The 20031-nt window shown below is 43.9% G+C and overlaps 2 protein-coding genes and 1 long non-coding RNA gene across 6 annotated transcripts; all 3 read left to right on the top strand.

Annotated features, from left to right (window-relative positions):
• Positions 1-706: 706 nt before the first annotated feature.
• LOC125527429 (transcription factor bHLH168-like) lies at positions 707-2801 on the top strand. The gene is made up of 3 exons (XM_048691938.1): positions 707-847; positions 1598-1990; positions 2607-2801. Exons 1-3 carry the CDS (start codon positions 707-709, stop codon positions 2673-2675), a joined length of 603 nt encoding a protein of 200 aa, XP_048547895.1. The 3' UTR covers positions 2676-2801.
• Positions 2802-9690: 6889 nt separating this feature from the next.
• On the top strand, positions 9691-10383 carry LOC125527430. The gene is made up of 2 exons (XR_007292091.1): positions 9691-10068; positions 10167-10383. It is a non-coding gene; the product is annotated as an uncharacterized LOC125527430 (long non-coding RNA).
• A 5115-nt stretch (positions 10384-15498) lies between these two features.
• LOC125527425 (transcription factor bHLH168-like) lies at positions 15499-17936 on the top strand. 4 transcript variants are annotated; one of them, XM_048691936.1, is made up of 4 exons: positions 15499-15656; positions 15739-15894; positions 16678-17043; positions 17670-17936. In XM_048691936.1, exons 1-4 carry the CDS (start codon positions 15630-15632, stop codon positions 17733-17735), a joined length of 615 nt encoding a protein of 204 aa, XP_048547893.1. In that variant the 5' UTR covers positions 15499-15629; the 3' UTR covers positions 17736-17936. The 4 variants fall into 4 exon arrangements, with proteins under 4 accessions (XP_048547893.1, XP_048547891.1, XP_048547890.1 ...); XM_048691934.1 differs by having other exon boundaries at positions 16678-17070; XM_048691933.1 differs by lacking the exon at positions 17670-17936 and having other exon boundaries at positions 16678-17222.
• Positions 17937-20031: the final 2095 nt, after the last annotated feature.

Below are 20031 nucleotides of genomic sequence, written 5' to 3'. Positions count from 1 at the left end.
TGGGAGAGACAATAGTCGTTCGGTGGTCCATGAACCTCGATGTAATTTTTATTATGCTTGAGGTGATTTGTACTTCCGGGCAATCTTTATCATAGATCTGACATTTTGGCAAAAAAAAAAAGGTTTATTTTGCCTAGGTGGTACATATGGCTGAAGGCCCACTCCCACTTGCACCAATCATGCATGCTATGCTAGTTGTATATATCGCCCACGGCCGGGAGTTATGCGCTGGATCCTACGTGTTTAACCAATGGATCCATGCACAAGCTGCTGTCACCTTTGTCACCGGAACACACGGAGCTTTGCAATACGTTCGTACGCTGCTGCTAGCATATAACAACAACACGCAGCTGCAAAGCTCCGTTGAAATTTCTCCATCCCTCTCCAACCAATAGCATGTGTACGTACTGAAATCCACTACTGTAGCCACACATATACCTCGTATATCTGTACACACATTTTGAACACAATATATAGCTGGCATTTTTTCTATACACCCATTGGCCTAGCATATATCCTCAGATCCGGCCAGCCCTTACCACGCACTCCTTTTTCCTCCTCCATCGCATCCTACCTACCTAGCTAGAGCTGCCGCCATGAACCTAGCATCTGCCTGCACCTCGGTATCTTCTTCTCCATTACAATTAAATTTCGTTCTAGAGCATTAAGACCGTGGCTGCAGATCGATCTCTCCCTGCTAAGCTAGATGGAGATGAAGGCCAGGGTGGCCGGCGGCACGGCGTCACCTATGGAGAAGAAGAGGTCGGAGAGGGAGAGGAGGCAGCGCATGAAGGCGCTCTGCGAGAAGCTCGCGTCCCTCATCCCAAAAGAACACTTCCCCCACGCTGTAATGAAAAAACACACTTCTCTTCACATGTTAGCTTGTTCCCTTTTTTCTTATATAGTTGATTGATAGCTAGTTAGTTGTTTCTCTCCAGTTCTCCATGTTTATGTCATGATCTCATCGTGTCCAGAAACTAATGAGTTTATATATTGTGAATATTTAAGTGGAGAATGGAAATTAAGAATGTTTGTTGGGTAATTTTACATTATGGGACGGATGGAGAGCTATGTTTGGAGCTCATGCCATGTCGAGGTACGGTTGGAAAACAAATGCAAAGTCCAAACACATTGTTTTTTTAAGGAGGATTACCCCGACTTCTGCATCAATTGATTCACACAGCCATATTATTAAGCAAAGAGTAAAAACACACTGTCGATTAAAGGATATCCAAATTTTTTTTACGCAAGTTTTAAATAGTGGACTGTGGCTAGTAGCGGAAGAAGCATTAGCGCGCTAACTAGTGCTATAGCGCGTTAATTGGTGGTAATCGACTTAGCATGATGCCCCTCTAAACGCTATAGCGCCGAGATAGCACGATGTTTGAAAGTATGGGTTTACACAAGATGCTATGAATAATATAGTTTCAAATCCAAAAGGTTTGTTATTTGTAATCACATGCATCACCATAAATAAACTGGGAAAAAATACAACTCGTCCATTATCAAGACTATCAGCCAAGGAAATCATGTCATCAAATAAAAAAATATCACTTCATAATATATTTATATTATTGTTCCTTTAATGCATATATAGGATACATTGAGCCAGCTAGGCAGCCTGGATGTGGCGGCATCATACATCAAAAAGCTCAAGGAAAGGGTCGATGATCTACAACACAAGAAGGCCTCTGCACAAGCCATGGCTACCTTACTGGGAGTTAGTGGCATCTCGACGCCCACTATCACTGCTACCACGAGCAGCGGTGCAGGGTCACCAGAAGGAGGAAAAAAATTGGAGGCAGCACCACGGGTAGTGGAGGTGCGGCAATACGACGATGCAAGCATGGAGGTGAGGCTGATATGCAGCATGGAGAGGCCTATCAAGCTCCATGAGGTGATCACCATTCTTGAGGAAGAAGGGGCCGTCATCATTAACGCTAATCACTTTGTTGCTGTCGACAGAATATTCTACACTATACACTCCCGGGTATGTACATACATACACTGCAAAACGTAATGCCCACATGACTCCTAGGATTATGGTTTCGACCAATAATTAATTATACCAATAAAATATAGTTTATGTGGCATTAAAATTGTATCATTAAAAGCATTATTTGCTGATTGAAATGATTTTTGTGTCAATATTATTTTTCCTTTTTGGAACCTTAGTTTGATAGCCTTATAAAAAATATGTGTTCATACTCATCTGACGGGTAATGTTAGTTTCTAAGGTAACATTAAACTGAAATAGCAACATATACACAAGTAGAAGGCACAAAAGAAAATATAAGAGTGTCCCTGTGCGTATGTGAAACTGTGGAGCTATAGATTCCTGTCCAATCATTTTCTTAGGCTGTAGAACGATAGAAAGAAACGAAAGAAGGGGGGAAGCTGGCCTAGAAGTTCGAATTGATTTCCATCTTTGTTTGCCTCTGTCTTGTGGCCAGAATGTATGAGCTAAATTCAATTAGATGAGGCTTCCAAAAAAATTGCATATTGTGATGGAGGATTTTCTATCTAAATATCATATTATAAAGTTATCTACATTGCATCAAATTTAGTTAACTAATTTCATAAATTTCTCTCTTGTTATTGTGCAGGCCTTCAGCACCAGAATTGGCATAGACGTTTCAAGAATTTCCGAACGAATGGGGGCATTGGTGTGGTAGTAAGTCGATTTGTGTAAGAAAAAACACTCAACCGTATAAATAAACATCCCACGAATGGTACATGATGTCTGCTCATTAACGACTATGATTAGGGATGAAAACACCTTAGCGTTGAACTCACAACATGATCAATGTATGGAAAAAAGTTGATCAACCTTCGATCTATTATCACCCTCTATAATTTATAGTAACACGTTTTGAGCTACCATACCTTGATCCATTGATATTTCTCGATCGTTGCATGCAGCCTCTCCAACCAATAGCATCTGTGTTAGTACATCACTGGAGAACTTTTTTGGAAAATAAATATTTGGAGTGCACTCCATGTACTAATTGCTCGATATCTAAATTATGGTAAATGTTTGGTTGTCTAATTGCATGGTGGAGGTGCATGAACAAATCCATGGCCATGAGTTGTGCAATATGTATCCCGATTATCGACCGTGCAACTGGGACAAAAAGAGCAGTATGACTTAACAATAATTATTTAACTAAACGGCCGCAATTTTGCCACCACATATAAATATTAATTCCTTAGTTAGCTAGTGGTTCTGGCCAGATTAAAGAAATTCAACCTCGTGGACGCACAAGGCCTTTTTCAGACTACATATATATTGCACTTGCACGTCGAGAACAAATTTATTGGCGAAAGGAACAAATAGTTTCGACATCAAGACTTTGGCCTGACATTGACAGTCAAGTTAATAATTCTTTGACAAAAAGTATATTCTGGTCTCCAAACTAATTAAACTTTGTACAAAATATATGTGGATGTCAGGGTGTGTATGGTAGAAAGATTTAGTAAAGTATGAATCTTGCCTAACAATTGAATATACTATATACTGAATCAGCAAATATATTGATGCTGACGTTCCAAAAGAAAAAGAGAAGTGATGGACGAAAGGTAGAGCTAGGCCGATGTTACATGCATGTAAACGTGCCGAATGAAGATGTGATGGCGTTTGGGCCCATGCTCCACTTGGCTTTCTTCCTTGTAACAAGAGGGTGATTGGGCGCCGCCCAAAAGTCAACAGCAAGGAATCAATCTACATGTCTATGTGTACATACTTTATTTGGCGCGTGGAAGTGACTGATGTATTTTTTTTCGCATCAGAATTTCTTTTTTATTGTGATTGTTTCTCACAACAGTAGCTCTGTAAAAGGTGAAATATAACATTATGCACCATAACATGTGGATCAGCCCCCATATTGATTCAAATGGAGAAATATAGCACCTGGATAACAATGTTAACTTTTACGAAGTGTCGAATTTGACATGATTTTTTTGGAAAAGGAGGTTAAACCCCCAGCAGGTACATCACCTTGATGCACACAAACATGATATCCTGACCAAAAGATCGTGAGATTACGACTTTAAATTATGGCGTGTTTAGTTGATCTCTTCCGGGCGAGGTGGTGCGCGGACGAGTGTAAACTCGACCAAAATACCGCATGTGATTGCTTAATTTAATTGTTCTTGTCTCTTCCATCTTATATGTCAGACGAAACCATAAACACATTACTGCATTTTCTGTCAACTAATTGCCACAACTAAATCTTGAATTAATTTATTGTCACTAGCAATATGAAAGTGCTTAAATTAGGTGAATTGACAACTCCTATACACGTCAGTCATGTATACATAACATGTAGAGTGTGAATTCAAGTAGAAATACATATTATTTTGCATAAGTCGTGGCGACCATAATTTTATAATATGTCCATTGTCTGCTGAACGCCCTAAAATCGATCCAGCATGTGCGCTCTATCACATTATGAAACTATAACAGCATGGAGAGCATCTACGGCCGGACGACCCAAACCATCCTCGAACGCCCGGGCAGCCAACCCGGTCATTGACGCCTCAAACGGGTCTCAAACGCCCGGACTAACCGACACCCTCATATCCAGCCCAAATGCCGGCCGAATATATATGGGGAGCCCGGGCGAGCCCGGGCACACCCGCCACGTTGGACCCGGCCCACACTAGCCCACCCGACCCCACATATATTCGTCCTCATTCGCTCGTTGGACCAAACCCTAGCCAATTCACACTCCTTTCCCCTCTGCCACCCGATCTCACCTCCGGTGATATCCTGCTGCCTCTGGCATGGCGGGCAGCGGATCTGATTCTGACCAGTCCAGATCCATCGACTAGGGTGTCATCATGTACGGGTTGGAGGAGGCAATGGCGGTCCTCATCGCACTTCGTCGCTCCCGAGAGGACAGCGCCCGACCGACGGACGGATCTGTCCGGCGCGACTCCATAGCGTCGGCTCAACGGGCGCTCGGGTCCTCTCAGGCAGGATCATTGCGGTTCCGGCTACCTGAAAATCACTCCTTCCCAATCACCCAACGGGCAGACTACGAGTCCCACTGGAAACGGGCTGCCCGTTGTGGGAAGGAGAGGATAAGGGCCATCGAGGCCCGTATATCGTGAAAAAAATGGCAGTGGGGGATGAGGTTGATGCAGCGGCGCGGGTGGCTGGAGAGAAGGAAGCCATCTGCACCTGCATTGTGAAGAAACGGCAACGGAGCAACATGCGTTCCCTCATCCAAGAGCAGAATCGGGAGGTCCATGCCATGACCGGCTGCCATCGAAGGAGGAGAAGGAGAAAAACGATGATGAGGACACCTCCGGCGATGAGCAGATCGGGCTCGATCCATAATGCGTCTTCGACCAATACTTCCGCGAGAAGGACAGCAAGGGCGCCGGGAGGGCGGCCGTGGATGATCTCCACCATAGCCAAACATGCCAAATTTTGGTAGTTTGATGGCATGTTAGTTAGTAGTGACAGAGTAGCCAGACGATGTGTGTGCATGAATGTAGTTGCATGAATTTGTATGGATTTGAGATATAATAATTGACGTGTACGAATGTGGATTGCACTATATGAGGCATGACCGGTCAGTGTCTGCGAATGCGTCCAGGCATTTGAGGGGCCGGATTTGTCTATCGCAGTTGTAGATGCTCTTAGCAATGGAGATTCAAGGATCAAAGCATAGTTGTGCTTCACCGGTGAGCACAACTATGCATCCCGGAAAGTGAAAAGCACGGAATGTGTTTCTATTTTTTATTCCTTTTTCTATTCATTTTTTTGAAATTTTTTTGTCAAACAAATTAACATGGGGTCTAGTTTCAAAGATATTGTCGCGAGAAATGCAATGGTGACGTTTGGAAGGGGTAACTAGTGATAAGCCATGCATGCATGCATGCGTCGACCACGCATATCTTGGATGGATGGTTTTTGGATGTGATAAGCCATTCATTTGTTTGCACATTCTTCATATTGGTGAAAGGCACATCGATATTATGTGCATGTATGAGAGAGATGGAGAGAGACAAAGGGAGAGAGAGAATCTTTGTTTGTATACATGTGTGTGTGAGAGAGTCTTTGTTTTTATACATGTGTGTGTGGTCCTTATTGCCATACAAAAATTCAAATTCAAACACATTACGGGTTGTGAGCTGTAAAAGTAGCAAAATCATCATTGAATAGTGCCGAACAGTATCGTCACTATTATTTGCTGAATTTTTTTTTACAATAGCTCACATCTCATAATGTGTTTTAACTCGAAATTTCTTATGGCAACAAGACATCACCCACTTAAAAGCTCATGTTTTTTCTATATTCTTCATCTATACCAATATAAAAAGACCCAAAGGGGCAGATCCAATTAATCTCAGCCATCAAATCATGTCAATCCAACGACTTAGACTGCTTTAATGTCGAGCGCTTAACACGTTTAGCGTGCAGTTAATTTCATGCCAAATATAGTGCTAATCATACAATAACACGCAAGTAATATCTTACTTAATATCCGGATACACTTAATATACTTCCAAATTAACGTGCATTGTACGTATATATTGACTAGTAAACTTTAAAATGTGATTTTCATGAAGTTTTCTTGAAATGTTGTTTTCCATTTGATATTCTCCTTGACGTGATATAGACATGAGCAATGGCACCCTGACCCTAGAGCCTGACATCCGGGCTGGGCTCGGGCTCTGAATTTTAGCGGAAGCATAGTCCAAAAGCCGAACCAGAGTCGATGGTTCAAAGCTCAATCGAGGATTCGTCACCTTGGGGCAGCACCGATGATACCGATGCGGCGGAGGAGGAATTTGAGGACAATATCGCCACGTCCACGCCGTTCGTGCCTCGCCGTGACGATAAGGACGACACGTTCCGGCCGGCGCCGATAGCGAGGAAGATTCTGTTTTGGGTCCGCGTTGGACATGCCCAAATATTGTGTCAGTGTCAACGAGGCTTCTTCACGAGGATATATACGTGCGTCATGCACGCATACGTCATGTGTGATATCAAGGTCGATCGATCTATCTAGAGAGAGAGAGGTTTCTTCAAAAATAGACAGAGAGAGAGACGCGGCTGGCACAATTCTGGCATCGCCAGCGCAGCTAGCTGATCAATCTTGGGGTTCGTCAGCCTTGCTTGCGTCACCGGCGTGACGCATGCATGCGATTCGATGAGACATTTTCCTGCAGTTCGTTCGCTTCCATCAATTATTGACTGAGGCGCCTCCCAATGCTCTACCTTATACAGGTGTTAAGACTGTCATGTAGGCAAAAAATATAATGTGGCAAGGAAATTAAGACTAGCCATAGTGGGAGTAACTTTAGCAGTAACTTCAAGTCCAACTAAACAAATTTGTCTATGTGGCAATGAGTTAATGAAGAGGGAGGTAGTTCTAGTAACTTAGCTACTCCCTCCATCACAGTTTGTTGGGCGTATCTCGCGTATCTCTGAGCCCAAGGTGAGGTGTGATTGGTAGGAATTAAGAAGGCGCTGGAGCTGCTCAATTGAAGGAGATGCGCCTAATAAATCGTTAAACCAACGCTTTGTAACCTCCCCGTCCGGTAAAAGAAGGAGCCGATCGCATGGATTGGTGGAGACGGTTTAGAGCGAGATTTTAGCGAGTTTCCTTCTTCCTCCCGCGCCTTCCTTTCTCCCCGCGCACTTTCCTTTCTCCCCCGCACAGTTTCCTTTTTGGCGATCAAAATCTCCCGCCGATCTCCGCTGCCAAATCTAAAACGAAATTTTCGGAGTTGAAATAGCTCCCGCCGATGTACCCGCCGGTGTTCCGCTCTATAAGTAGCTGCGGCGAAGGAGGGACACGAACAGACAGCGCTCATCTTCTCTCCTCTCTCCAATGGCGCCACCGCAGCAAGGTGCAGCAGATCGCCGGCCTCCTCCTCTTGGCCTCCGTGGGCTTTCTAGGGTCGCTTTCCAGCCCAGAGCACCGCCGCCCGGAGGACTTCCTCCTCTTGGTCTCACCGGACGCGCGGGTGTTCCTTCCTTCTCCATCGGCACGGCTGGTTTCGAGCATCTTCCTCCTCCGACTACTTTGCCTCGACGGCGCGTTGGCCTCGCATGCCCATCTCGCCCTCCGGCACCTAACGAGGCTGGTTCCTCGAACTGGAGTGCCTCCGTCGGCGAGGCTGGTACAGGCAGCGGAGGGATCGGCAGTTCTACGTTCGTGGGGTTTAACCTCATCAATGGCAGCGGCGCGATCTCGTTTGGCGGTGGCGGCGGGATATCGTTTGGCGGCGGCGGCAGCGAGTCCCTGGGCTTCACGTTCAGTACCGGCGCCGGTGGCAATCGGAGCAGAGAAGGATCCTCCCATGGTGGAAGCACAGAAGGTAAACCCTAAACCCTCTAGTCTCGTAGATCATGCAATTTTTGTGGTTTGCCCTTGAATCAAGATCATGCTTCTGGTTTGGTAGTAATATGTGTTCTCTTGTCACGTGTGCATGATCCAAGGAACTGGCTTCGGTCTAGAACTCAACATGATGAATGGAGAGAACACAACAGGTTCGGCCTTGTAATCATAGACAGTAATTTTCATGTACATTATCAACTAAAATCTCATGGTTAATATGTTTCCTTTTCTGTTACTACAAGGTATTGGTGGAAATGAGGGTACCATTGGCTACCGAGGTACTGGATACAACCCAAATTTTTCCCATGCCGACGAATACCCTCCTAGTCAAGAGGCTGTTCAAACCCAAAGACAACCTATCGATTTGAGTAAGCACATTTAGAACATATTTGTCTTTCACTGATATTCCATATTTTTTGTTTGTCTAATTATTTCTCGAATGCATCTAGATGTTATGTCGAACAAGGAGACAAGAAGACAGTACAGTACCGATGACAAGCGTCACATATATGCTGAGATCATTGCCCGTAATGGTACGAGTAAAAGGTTGAAGCATGGAGTTTATAAAGCTGTTGCGGTAGTTTGTATTTGTCCTAGGAGGATAGTGCAAAGGGTATGGCAGGAGGCTAAAAGAGGCGGTGGCATTACTGGGGTCAAAAACAATCGGAAGCTCAAATCAGGAAGGAAGAAGATTAATTTCAACATAGATGCATTGAAGGCCATCCCACCTGGAGAGAGAACAACATTAGAACAAGTTGCTGGACATATGAACGTGTCAACTTCCACTGTTTGGCGAAGGTGAGCGTTATACATTGATATATGTCAATTTTCTACATGTCAAATGTGTATGTCATTGATATATAGGTTGTTATATTTTCTTGTAGGTTGAAGATGAAGGAAATTAGACGAATAACGAGTGAATTGAAGCCTGCCTTGACTGATGAAAATCAAAGGGCTCGTGTGGAGTATGCTCTTAAGCATCTTGAGCCATGTAGCCTAACATCCCTAAGCGGTATCAAACCCACATTTAGGGCTGATATGGATGTGGTTCATATAGATGAGAAATGGTTTTATCACACGCAGAAGACCCGGAACATGTATTTGAGCCATAGAGAGAATGCACCACACCGGGAATGTAAACATAAAAACCACATTCAAAAAATTATGTTCTTGTCCGCAATGGCTAGACCAAGGTATGATGCTCAAGGCAATTGTGTTTTTGATGGCAAGATTGGGGTTTGGGCTTACACAGAGTGGGTGCAAGCAAAAAAGAAGAGTCAAAACAGGTCCGCAATTGTTCTTGTTACTACTCCTACTTTCTGCTAAATTTTTATGTGCACATTATTTACTTTATTTCTATATCCATAGGTTGAGAGGGACATGGGAGCTGAAGCCTTGCCATACAGTGGACAGGGAGAAAAGTCGGGAATACTTAGTGAAATACGTATTGCCGGCTATAAAGGAAAAGTGGCCTGAGAGCGATAGATGGAACACCATCTACGTACAGCAGGACAATGCAAGGACTCATATAAAACCAGATGATCCACTTTTTTTGCAGGAAGCTGCTAGGGGTGGTTGGGATATTAGGATGATATACCAACCACCTAATTCTCCTGACACAAACATATTAGATCTTGGTTGGTTTGCCTCAATTCAAGCCATGTTCCATAGAAAGATGCCCAAGACCCTAGCTGAGATTGTCCAAAAGGTCTTGCAATGTTCCATTTGAGTATTTATATGTTATTTGTGATACATAGCTACTTGCTTATGTACTGATTTGAGTTTTCTTGCTGTTATGTGTCATAGGTTAATCAATCCCTAGCTGAGTACCCCCATCAAAAGCTCAATAGGATCTGGTTGAGTCATCAAGCATGCATGAGAGAGATCATCAAGCACAAGGGGTCTATCCACTACGCGGTTCCTCACTTGAAGAAAAAAGCATTAGAGAGAAAAGGACTTCTCCCGGTTCGTTTGACGATTGATCGAGAATATGTTGAGCAGGCAATTGAGTTCTTGAACTCAACATGATTTGTACTGCCTCATGTGATGGTGCTACAGTTGGAGTATTAGTTTCATTAACCTTATCAAATATTTTGTGGCCTGTTTTGTACTGCCTCATGTGATGGTGCTACTATTCGAGTATTAGTTTCATTAACCTTACTCCCTTGTGTGTTTGGTTTTTGAGGGTGCATTTGAGTGGTGTGTACTGGACTGTTTTGAACTGAAAAATTTATGCTTATCATTGAACCATTTTCATATAACATTACATGAAAAGATCATATTAAACATAAGATCATATAAAACCATATTCATACTCACTTTCTTACATAAGATCATATGGCAATACTCCCTCCATCACTTCCTTACATAAGATCATGTAATGTTATAAACTTGAAGCATATAAAACCATTATAACTCACTTTATTTTCATCATCCGGTGAATCTAAACTTGACTATCCGGCACATTATGCGCTTTCTTTTCGTCCTCGAGATAGATAGATGGGTTGCGACGTCACCTTATGCATACCCCATCTTTGTTTATCGCCACCGTAGACGCACAATCTTTGCACCAAAAATTGTCACAGAGGCAAGGATTTCCACACGACTCGCAAGAACGCAAATCTTTTGGTACCGAGAGCCTACATCCTAAGCAAAGGAATATGGAAGCCTCACCGCGAATGCCACACTTGAGGCACAAAGCCGTATGAATACACACCTCACAAGTTGAGGTCGGGTTGGAGTAGGTTTTGCGTACCACCTCTTGCTCTTGCACCGGCCCTCCGACCTCTTGCTCTTGCACCACCTCCTTCACGACATGAACGTCGAGCACGCCTAGCACCTCCTCCATGGCAGGAACCTCCACCACGCCTTGCATCTCCTCCATGGCAGGAACCTCCACCACGCCTTGCACCTCCTCCATGGCAGGAACCTCCACCACGCCTTGCACCTCCTCCATGGCAGGAACCTCCACCACGCCTTGCATCTCCTCCATGGCAGGAACCTCCACCACGCCTAGGCCATCCTTGCAGTCCATTGGTTCGGGTTTGTGTGCCACATGGACTCAAACATATGGGGTTTTATAGTACCCTGCTGCCTACACTTGTGAATGCAAACACAAAATGAAAAAGGAGCCGAAGGAGAGAGAGGGAGAGGAGGCCTCACATGCACTCATGTTCACACTTGCATGCACTCATGTTCACACTTGCATGCTGCGGGAGGCCATGCCGAGAAAATAAAGAAACTGATTCCCACTTGCACTCATGTTCACACTTGCATGCGCTGCACAAATCATTCATGTTCACACTTGCATGCGGTTAAGGAAGAGAAATGGAAGCAGCCTAATGCGCCCCAATTAATAGGATAGTTAATGAGATGCGCCCTATTTCTGTGGGATTGTGAAAAAATCTGGTTTTCAAGATGCGCCCAACAAACTGTGATGGAGGGAGTAGTTCCTGTAACATCACATGTCCCAATGCAGTATGAGTCTATAACATAATAAATGGAGCTTTGCATGACACCACACCTATGTTACTACCCACTATGAAGGTAGTAACATAGTCTAGGGATCTGTGTATGTTACTAGTGTATGTTACTCTCCATTGTGGCTAGTCTAAGAAGAAAAGATGAGTGTGGTGATCCCAGAAAGAAACAATGTCAAGCGCGAGAACCTAGGCAAAACACTTAAATGGAAGGATCCCACCAATGCATGAAGAACTTTAGTTGCAAAATCATTAAATGAATGGTACTTAGCATCAACAAATTAAGCACCTATGCATTGGAATCTTTAGTTGCTAAAGTATTTAATATGCTTAGCACCTCATGTAAGCACCAATCCATTGGAAGCAGCCTGAACTAATGCGGTGCCACGGCGCCGGGCGGCATGGGGATCGAGCCCATCATTACTCACTTCTATCCCTCGGTCCTAAAATAAGTTACTCAATTTCGTATCAACTTTAGACTACCCACAATGTGAGTAACTTCAGCAATAATATAAGGTCCAACTCACTAAATTTACTTATCTGACAATGATTTAATGATTTAATGAGGAGAGAAATGACATACTATAAGTAACATCACACACCAACCAAAATGAGTCTACAAGCTAATAAATTAAGTGTTCCATGATACCACACATATGGTACTCCCCACTATGAAGGTAATAACATAGACTAGTAAAATATGCATGTTACTAGTCGAAGTTACTCCCCACTATAAGTAGTCCTAGTACTAACAAGTATGGAGACAGAGGGAGTAATAAACACAACAGCACAATGACAAACAGACGAGCAAGTATAATAGCAGGCTTATAGCCGCTTATACGGAAGAGAGAGCAAGTACAATCCGGACCATGAGACCGCCTGCATACCTCCGGACGTGTTCTTCCATTCAACGCGGTCCTGTATCGATTCGCTCAGCCATCCGTACGCACTTTCCCGCACCCGCAAACCGGAGGCAAACCCAGGGGATGGTTGCGGGCAAGTCGTGGGCCTCGGCGCCGGCAGCGGCGGCTCCGGAGGATCTTGGCGCCACCGCCCTCGAACTCCAGGCCGTCATCCTCGTCGACGGGCGGCTCCTCGCAGAAGGCGGAGATCGTCATCTCCTCTAACGACAAGGAGGACCAGCCGCGAGTCATGTGCCATTGTTCACCATCACGGATAAGTAGTGCGAGCAGCAGATGGAGGTAATGCTCCATCGCTCCGTCCTCCATGTCAACGGCCCTGTGGCGCCATCGGAGACCCTACTCCGCGTGAAAGCCAGAGCGCCCCTCCCCTCCGCGCTCTCCCCATCGCAACCGCAGCGTCCATACCGAACGCCGCGTCAAGGAGGAGCCCCTCTTGCCGCCCGGCGCGTAGAGGAGGAGCGGCTCTCTTTGCCACCATGCTGCATGAAGGAGTTGTAGCTCTCTCTGCTGCCATGCCACATCAAGGAGGAGCGCCGATCACTGCGTAGGCACGCGGCCGCATTCGCCACTACCTAGGCAGCGGTAGCAACTCGTCGTCCCGGAGCACCCTAATGACGCTAGAGTACGCCGACAAGGAGCAGAGCCTGTGGGGCAGGTGCAACGCACCGCCCTGGTCGAAGTTCGCAGCCGTCCCACCGCCACATATCGCGGCAGTCCTGGACCTGACATATGCCTAGTCCCTGGACCTCTTTGTGATGATGGCAGAGCCGAGCAAGCGTCGTGTCCACCGCCTCGACGGGTAGGTGGCTAGCTTGCCGTCAAAAGTTTATGGGAAGCAAAACTTCCACTAAACCAAATGAAAGTTGAGGTCCTATTCTGGTAAACTTATTCTACATTATATTCTACATTAAGAGCATCTACGGTTGGGCGTCCCAAACCCGTCCCAAACGCCTGGGCGGACGGCCCGATCACTGACCGGTCACGAATATGCGACCCAGGCGGGCTTCCTAAATGGGCCTCAAACACCCGGGGTGACCGACACCCCTCATATCCAGCCTAAATATGGGACGGGTATGGGGGCGCCTGAGTGCGTCTTGGCACGTCCGTCACGTCAGAATGACGATGGGTCCCACATGGAGTCGCTCAGAAACCCGATGGCCTGATGGACGTCTCATCTGGTGGGGGTGTAAACGCCTCATAACGCCACTCCAGCTCGTCGCCCGAAACCAGATCCGACTATTTAAGTCGACCGGCGTCCCCCAACCCTAGCCACATTCACCTCCGCCCTCTCCGTGCCGCCAGCCCGATCCCATCCACCACCTCTCTCCCTTGTCCACCGCTCTTCCCACGCCCTTTGGCTTGGCCATGGTTCGGCAAAACAAGACTACCTATGCTATGCTCACGTCAAAGCGTTGGTTCCACTACTGTAGCCGGCCACATATATACATTGTTTTTTATAATAAACTATTGGTGCTGCCGGATCCAATTATTTCTTCAGCATGTATTAAATTATTTCAAAAAATTATTATTTTGGTTTGTACTATTTTGTGTACACGGATCACATAATCACTCGGCATAAGACCCCTCGCCGCTACACATGCCGACTTCATCTCTGCACGGACTCGGGCCTCGCTGCACCAATCTTATCAAATTGTAACCCCGCCATTCAGACCTCCTCGTTCCACCGACTTCGAATGTATCTCTCCCGGTGATGTATGCACCATGGTGATGAACATGTTCTAGCGCAAAATTTTCATTCAAATTGCAGTACCAATTTAAGGAACCAATTTTGCGTGAGGTATCACGCTCTCGTAAAAAGATTTTACAGAATCTGCTAGCGAACGCTTGGCTCTGGTGCATGGTCCATGGTCCAGAACTTGGCCTAAATGCACTTATTTGGCATGCATCTGTCTTGCTCTGGGTCCACAACTTGGTCTGGGGCGTGGCCAAGGTACGGCCACCCGTAAAACGTGTGTGAGTTTTGTTTACTATAGTAGCGTAAAAAAAATAGTGTACAGTAGCTATTCCGCGGCCAGGAGAGTAAACACAGTAGCATAAAAAAATGTTATTTGGCAGAATTTTCTTCTATGAGAAGGCCTTCGGGCTAGCTTTATTAACCTTATTAAATCGGGTTTAAATCGTCCGTTATTAAAAATATAAAGATAAAACTAGAAGGTGCGTTCAACCACAAGGACGGTGGATCAACACGGCTCCCCGTTGGGGTATCTAACTGTTCAGCAGGCTAAAGTAGAGAGCTAATGGCGGCTTAAGAAATCACAATGGTGGTGTACCGCGCAAAGAGAGTCCATTCTCTCTACGATCGACTTTTTACAACATAAACATTTTTAGCATTGCTCTAAGAGAATATCCCCCTCTTCAACCGGCCGATTTTACACATCACTGCGTTAGAGCTCTTTTTTTCCCTACAAAAAAGAGCTCTTCTTTTTCTTACAGTAAATTTATTGTGATGGAAGAAGGCCCACTCCCACTTGCACTGAATCATGCATGCATGCTAGGACGTGTGTTTAACCAATGGATCCATGCTTTCACCTTTGTCACCCAAACACACGAGCTTTGCAATACGTTCGTACGCTGCTAGCTGCTAGCATAACAACAACAACGCAGCTGCAAAGCTCCGTTGAAATTTCTCCATCCCTCTCCAACCACTACTGTAGCATGTGCACGTACTGAGACCCACTACTGTAGCCACACATATACCTCACTTTTTTTAATACAATATATACCTGGCATATTTGCCATGCTCCCATAGGCCTAGCATTTATCATCAGGTCCCTTCCGGCCGGCCACGCCACACAGGCACTCGTTCTTCTTCCTCCATCTCATCCTGCCTAGCCAGAGCTGCCGCCATGAAGCTCGTAGCTGCCTGCACCTCGGTATTTTCTTCTCCATTATGTTAAATTACAATCTAGAGTATTAAGACCGCGGCTGCTGATTGGTCTCTCCCTGCTAAGGTAGATGGAGGTGAAGGCAAAGCCGGCGAGGACCAGCGCGAGGGGCGGCACGGCGGTACCGGTGGAGAAGAAGCAGTTGGAGAGGGAGAGGAGGCAGCGCATGAAGGCGCTCTGTGAGAAGCTCGCGTCCTGCATCCCAAAAGAATACTTCCCCCACTCTGTAATTAAGAACACACTTCTCTTCACATGCTATTTTTTTTGTCATTACATATAACTGAACAGTGTGATAGCTAGCTTGTTCTTTTGTATATATATAATTGATAGCTAGCTTGTTGTTTCTCTCCAATTATCCATGTTTATATCATGATCTCATCCTGTCCACGAAGTAATGAGTTTATATATTGTGAGTATTTAAGTTGAGAATTGTAATTGAGAGTGTTTGTTGGGCATTTATTTTCACTTTAATAGTAGTATTTTTGGAGTTCATTGCTTGTCGAGGTACGAGAACAAGTGCAAAGTAAAAACACACTGTGGATTGAAGGAAATCGACAATTTGTTTTACGCTAAGTTTTAAATAGTGGGTTATGGCAACTAGTGGCAGAAGCGTCGGCGCGCTGAACTAGTGCTATAACGGGTGCTGCGCTATAGCACGCTAATCGACTTAGCATGATGCCCCTCTAAAAGCTATAGCGCCGAGACAGCATGCTGTTTGAAACTATGGGTTTACGAGATGCTATGAATAATACAGTTTCAAATCCAAAAGGTTTGTTATGTGTAATCACATGCATCACCATAAATTTTTTTTGAAAAAGGAGGCTTGCCCCCGGCCTCTGTATTTGAGCGATGCATCACCATAAATAGACTGGAAAAAAAATACAACTCGCCCATTGTCAAAAAAAAAAGGGATGGCCATCAGCCAACGAAATCATGTCATCAAATAAAAAAAGGTTAAATTCACTTCATAATGCATTCATATTATTCTTCCTTTAAAATGCATATATAGGATACAATGACCCAGCTAGGCAACCTGGATGTGGCGGCATCATACATCAAGAAGCTCAAGGAACGGGTCGATGAGCTACAACAGAAGAAGACCTCTGCAGAAGCCATCTCTACCTTACTAGGAGTTAGTGGCATCTCGACGGCCACTATCACCGCTACCACGAGCAGCGGTGCAGGGTCACCAGAAGAAGGGGAAAAAATTGAGGCATCACCACCGGTAGTGGAGGTGCGGCAATCTGACGATGCAAGTATGGAGGTGAGGCTGATATGCAGCACGGAGAGGCCTATCAAGCTCCATGAGGTGATCACCATCCTTGAGGAAGAAGGGGCCGTCATCATCAACGCTAATCACTATGTTGCTGCCCACGTAATATTCTACACTATACACTCCCGGGTATGTACATATGTTGCAATACGTAATGCACAAACAAGTCCTAGGATTCAGGTTTCGACCAATAATTAATTATGCCAATAAAATATAGTTTATGTGGCATGAAAGTTGTATCATTAAAAGCATCATTTTCTGAATGAAATGATTTTTGTCTCAAAATATTATTTTGGAACCTTGGATCAATAGCCTTATAAAAAATATGTGTTCATACTTATCTGACGGGTAATCTTAGTTTCTAATGTACCTGAACTGAATTAACAACACATATAGAAGTAAAAGGCACAAAAGAAAATATAAGTCCCTGTATGTATGTGAAACTGCAGAACTAGTATAGATTCTCTCCACTCATTTTATTAGACTATAGAACAATAGAAATAAACAAAAGAAGTTTGAAAACAACCTTGGATGTACACAACGTGGCATACACGTCTTAATTGATTTCCTTCTTTTTTTTGTCCCCTCGTGGGGCCAGAATGTATGTGGAAAAATTGCATTGTGTGATGGAGGACTGGTTTCCATCTAAATATCAAATTATAAATTTATCTAATTTACATCCAATTAAGTTAACTAATTTTAAAAAATTATCTCTTGTTATTGCGCAGGCCTTCAGCACTAGAATTGGCATAGATGTTTCGAGAATTTCGGAACGACTGGGAGCATTGGTATGATAGTAAGTTGATTTGTGTAAAAAAACACTTAACTGTATAAATCAACATCCCACAAATGGTACATGATGTCTGTTCATTAACCGACTACAATTACGGAAGAAAACATCTTAACTAGCTAGTAAAGGTGTTGAACTCACAGCATGCTCGATGTATGAAAAAATGTTGATAAATCTTCGATCTATAATCACCCTCTATAATTTATATTAACAATTTTTGGGTTACCATAGCTTGTTGTACATGTTAAAATATAGAATTTTAAATGTGGTGTAAATATACTAACACAACAACGCAACAAGCTCCATTTATATTTCTCGGTGTATGCACAATGCACCCTCTCCAACCAGTAGGATCTGTGTAAGTACTCAGTACATCGCTAGAGAACTTTTTCGGAAAATAATTTTTGGAATGCATTCCATTCCATGTACTAATTGCTCGATATCTAGATTGTGGTAAATATTGCTTCTGTAATTGCATGATGGAGATACCTGAACAAATCCGTGAGTTGTGCAACATGTATCCTGGTTATGGGCCGCACGTCTGGGACCAAAAGACCAGTGTGACATAACAATAATTATTTAACTAAACAGCCGCAATTTTGCCATGACATATAAATATTAGTTCCTTTGTTAGCTAGTGGTTCCGGCCAGATTAAAGAAATTAGACCTCGTGGATGCATGAGGCCTTTCTCAGACTCGTATATTTTGCACTTGCACGTTGAGAACAAATTAATTGGGGAAAGGAACAAATACCTTCAACATCAATACTTTGGCCTGACATTGACAGTTAGGTTAATAATTCTTTGACAAAAAGCAAATTCTAGTTTCTAAACTAATGAAACTTTGTACGAAACAGAAGACAATATATGTGGATGTCAGGGTGCGTATGGTAGAAAGATCGAGTAAACTATGAATCGTGCCTAACAAATGAATATATATAACCCGCCAAAAAAGATGAATATATACTACGTATTGACTCAGCAAATATATTAATGTTTATGTTCCAAAAGAAAAAGAGAAGTGATGGATGAAACATGAAAGGTAGAGCTAGGTCGATGTTAAATGCATGTAAACGTGCCGAATGAAGATGTGATGGCGTTTGGACCCATGCTCCACTTCGCTTTCTTCCTCGTCGCCAGAGGGTGATTGGGCTGGGCCGAAAAGTCACCAGGAAGGAATCAATCTACACGTCCATTTCTATGTATTTTATTTGGCGCGTGGAAGTGACTGCCGTATTTACTTCTTTTCATATCAGTACTCTTTTATTGGATTCTTTCCGATAGTGATTGTTTCTCACAACAATAGCTCTGCTAAATGTAAAAAAATAACTTTATGCAAAACAACATGTGGATCAGCCCCCTCATAGATTTAAATGGATAAATATTGCACTTGGATAACAATGTTAACTTTTACAAAGTGCCAAGTTTGGCATGACTTTTTTTAAAGGAGGTTCCCAGCCTCTCCATCGCTCTGATGCCCACAAACATGATATCCTGATCAAAAGATCATGAGATTACGACTTTAAACTATGGTGTGTTTAGTGGATCTCTCCCGGGCCGAGGTGATGAAATGCCACATGTGATTGCTTAATTTGACTGTTATTGTGTCACTCTCGTCATCTTAATTACATCGAACGAAATCATAAACGCATTACTACATCTTCAGTGAACTAATTGCCACAACTACATCTTCATTAAAATAATTGCCACTAGCTATGCTAAAGTGCTGAAATTAGGTGAATTGACAACTCCTACACACGTCACGGTCAGGTCTACATTACATATAGAGTGTGAACGCAAATATGTATAGTTTTGCATAGCTCGTGGCGACCAAAAGTCAAGACCATAATTTTAAACTCTCTGCTGAACGCGCTAGCATCAACCGTCAATATGTTGTTATGAAATCGGCAGCTTAGCAATGGAGATTGAGAGATCAAAGTGTGATTAAAATATTTGCCGGCCGTGATCGTGTACCAGTACTATACGCGCTTTGGGCCTTATCAAGTGGCTAACTATTCTATTTTTCTTTTTGTCCTGCCTAGCATACACCAAGCATAGAAAAGGCTTAATTCGACAGGACATGCATGCCATTTTAAGCTATTCCGTCGGTGTTTAGAGTATCCCGTTTTAGGGTACTGGCCCAATAGTGATGTGACCAAATTTTGTTCCCTTGTACTTGTTTTTCGTATATTAACTCCAACACCAGAAAGTTTTAAATGAGCGTAGTAAGACAAAAAGAAATTAAATAGAAAACTGAAATGTAGAAGGAAAACACATTTAAAAAATGGGTGGGGGTAGGGC

The sequence above is a fragment of the Triticum urartu genome, unplaced genomic scaffold (genome assembly GCF_003073215.2).
Source record: "Triticum urartu cultivar G1812 unplaced genomic scaffold, Tu2.1 TuUngrouped_contig_3838, whole genome shotgun sequence".
Classification (NCBI taxonomy): Eukaryota; Viridiplantae; Streptophyta; class Magnoliopsida; order Poales; family Poaceae; genus Triticum; species Triticum urartu.
Note: the sequence above shows the minus strand (reverse complement) of the source record. Positions and strands in the feature narration are given on the sequence as shown.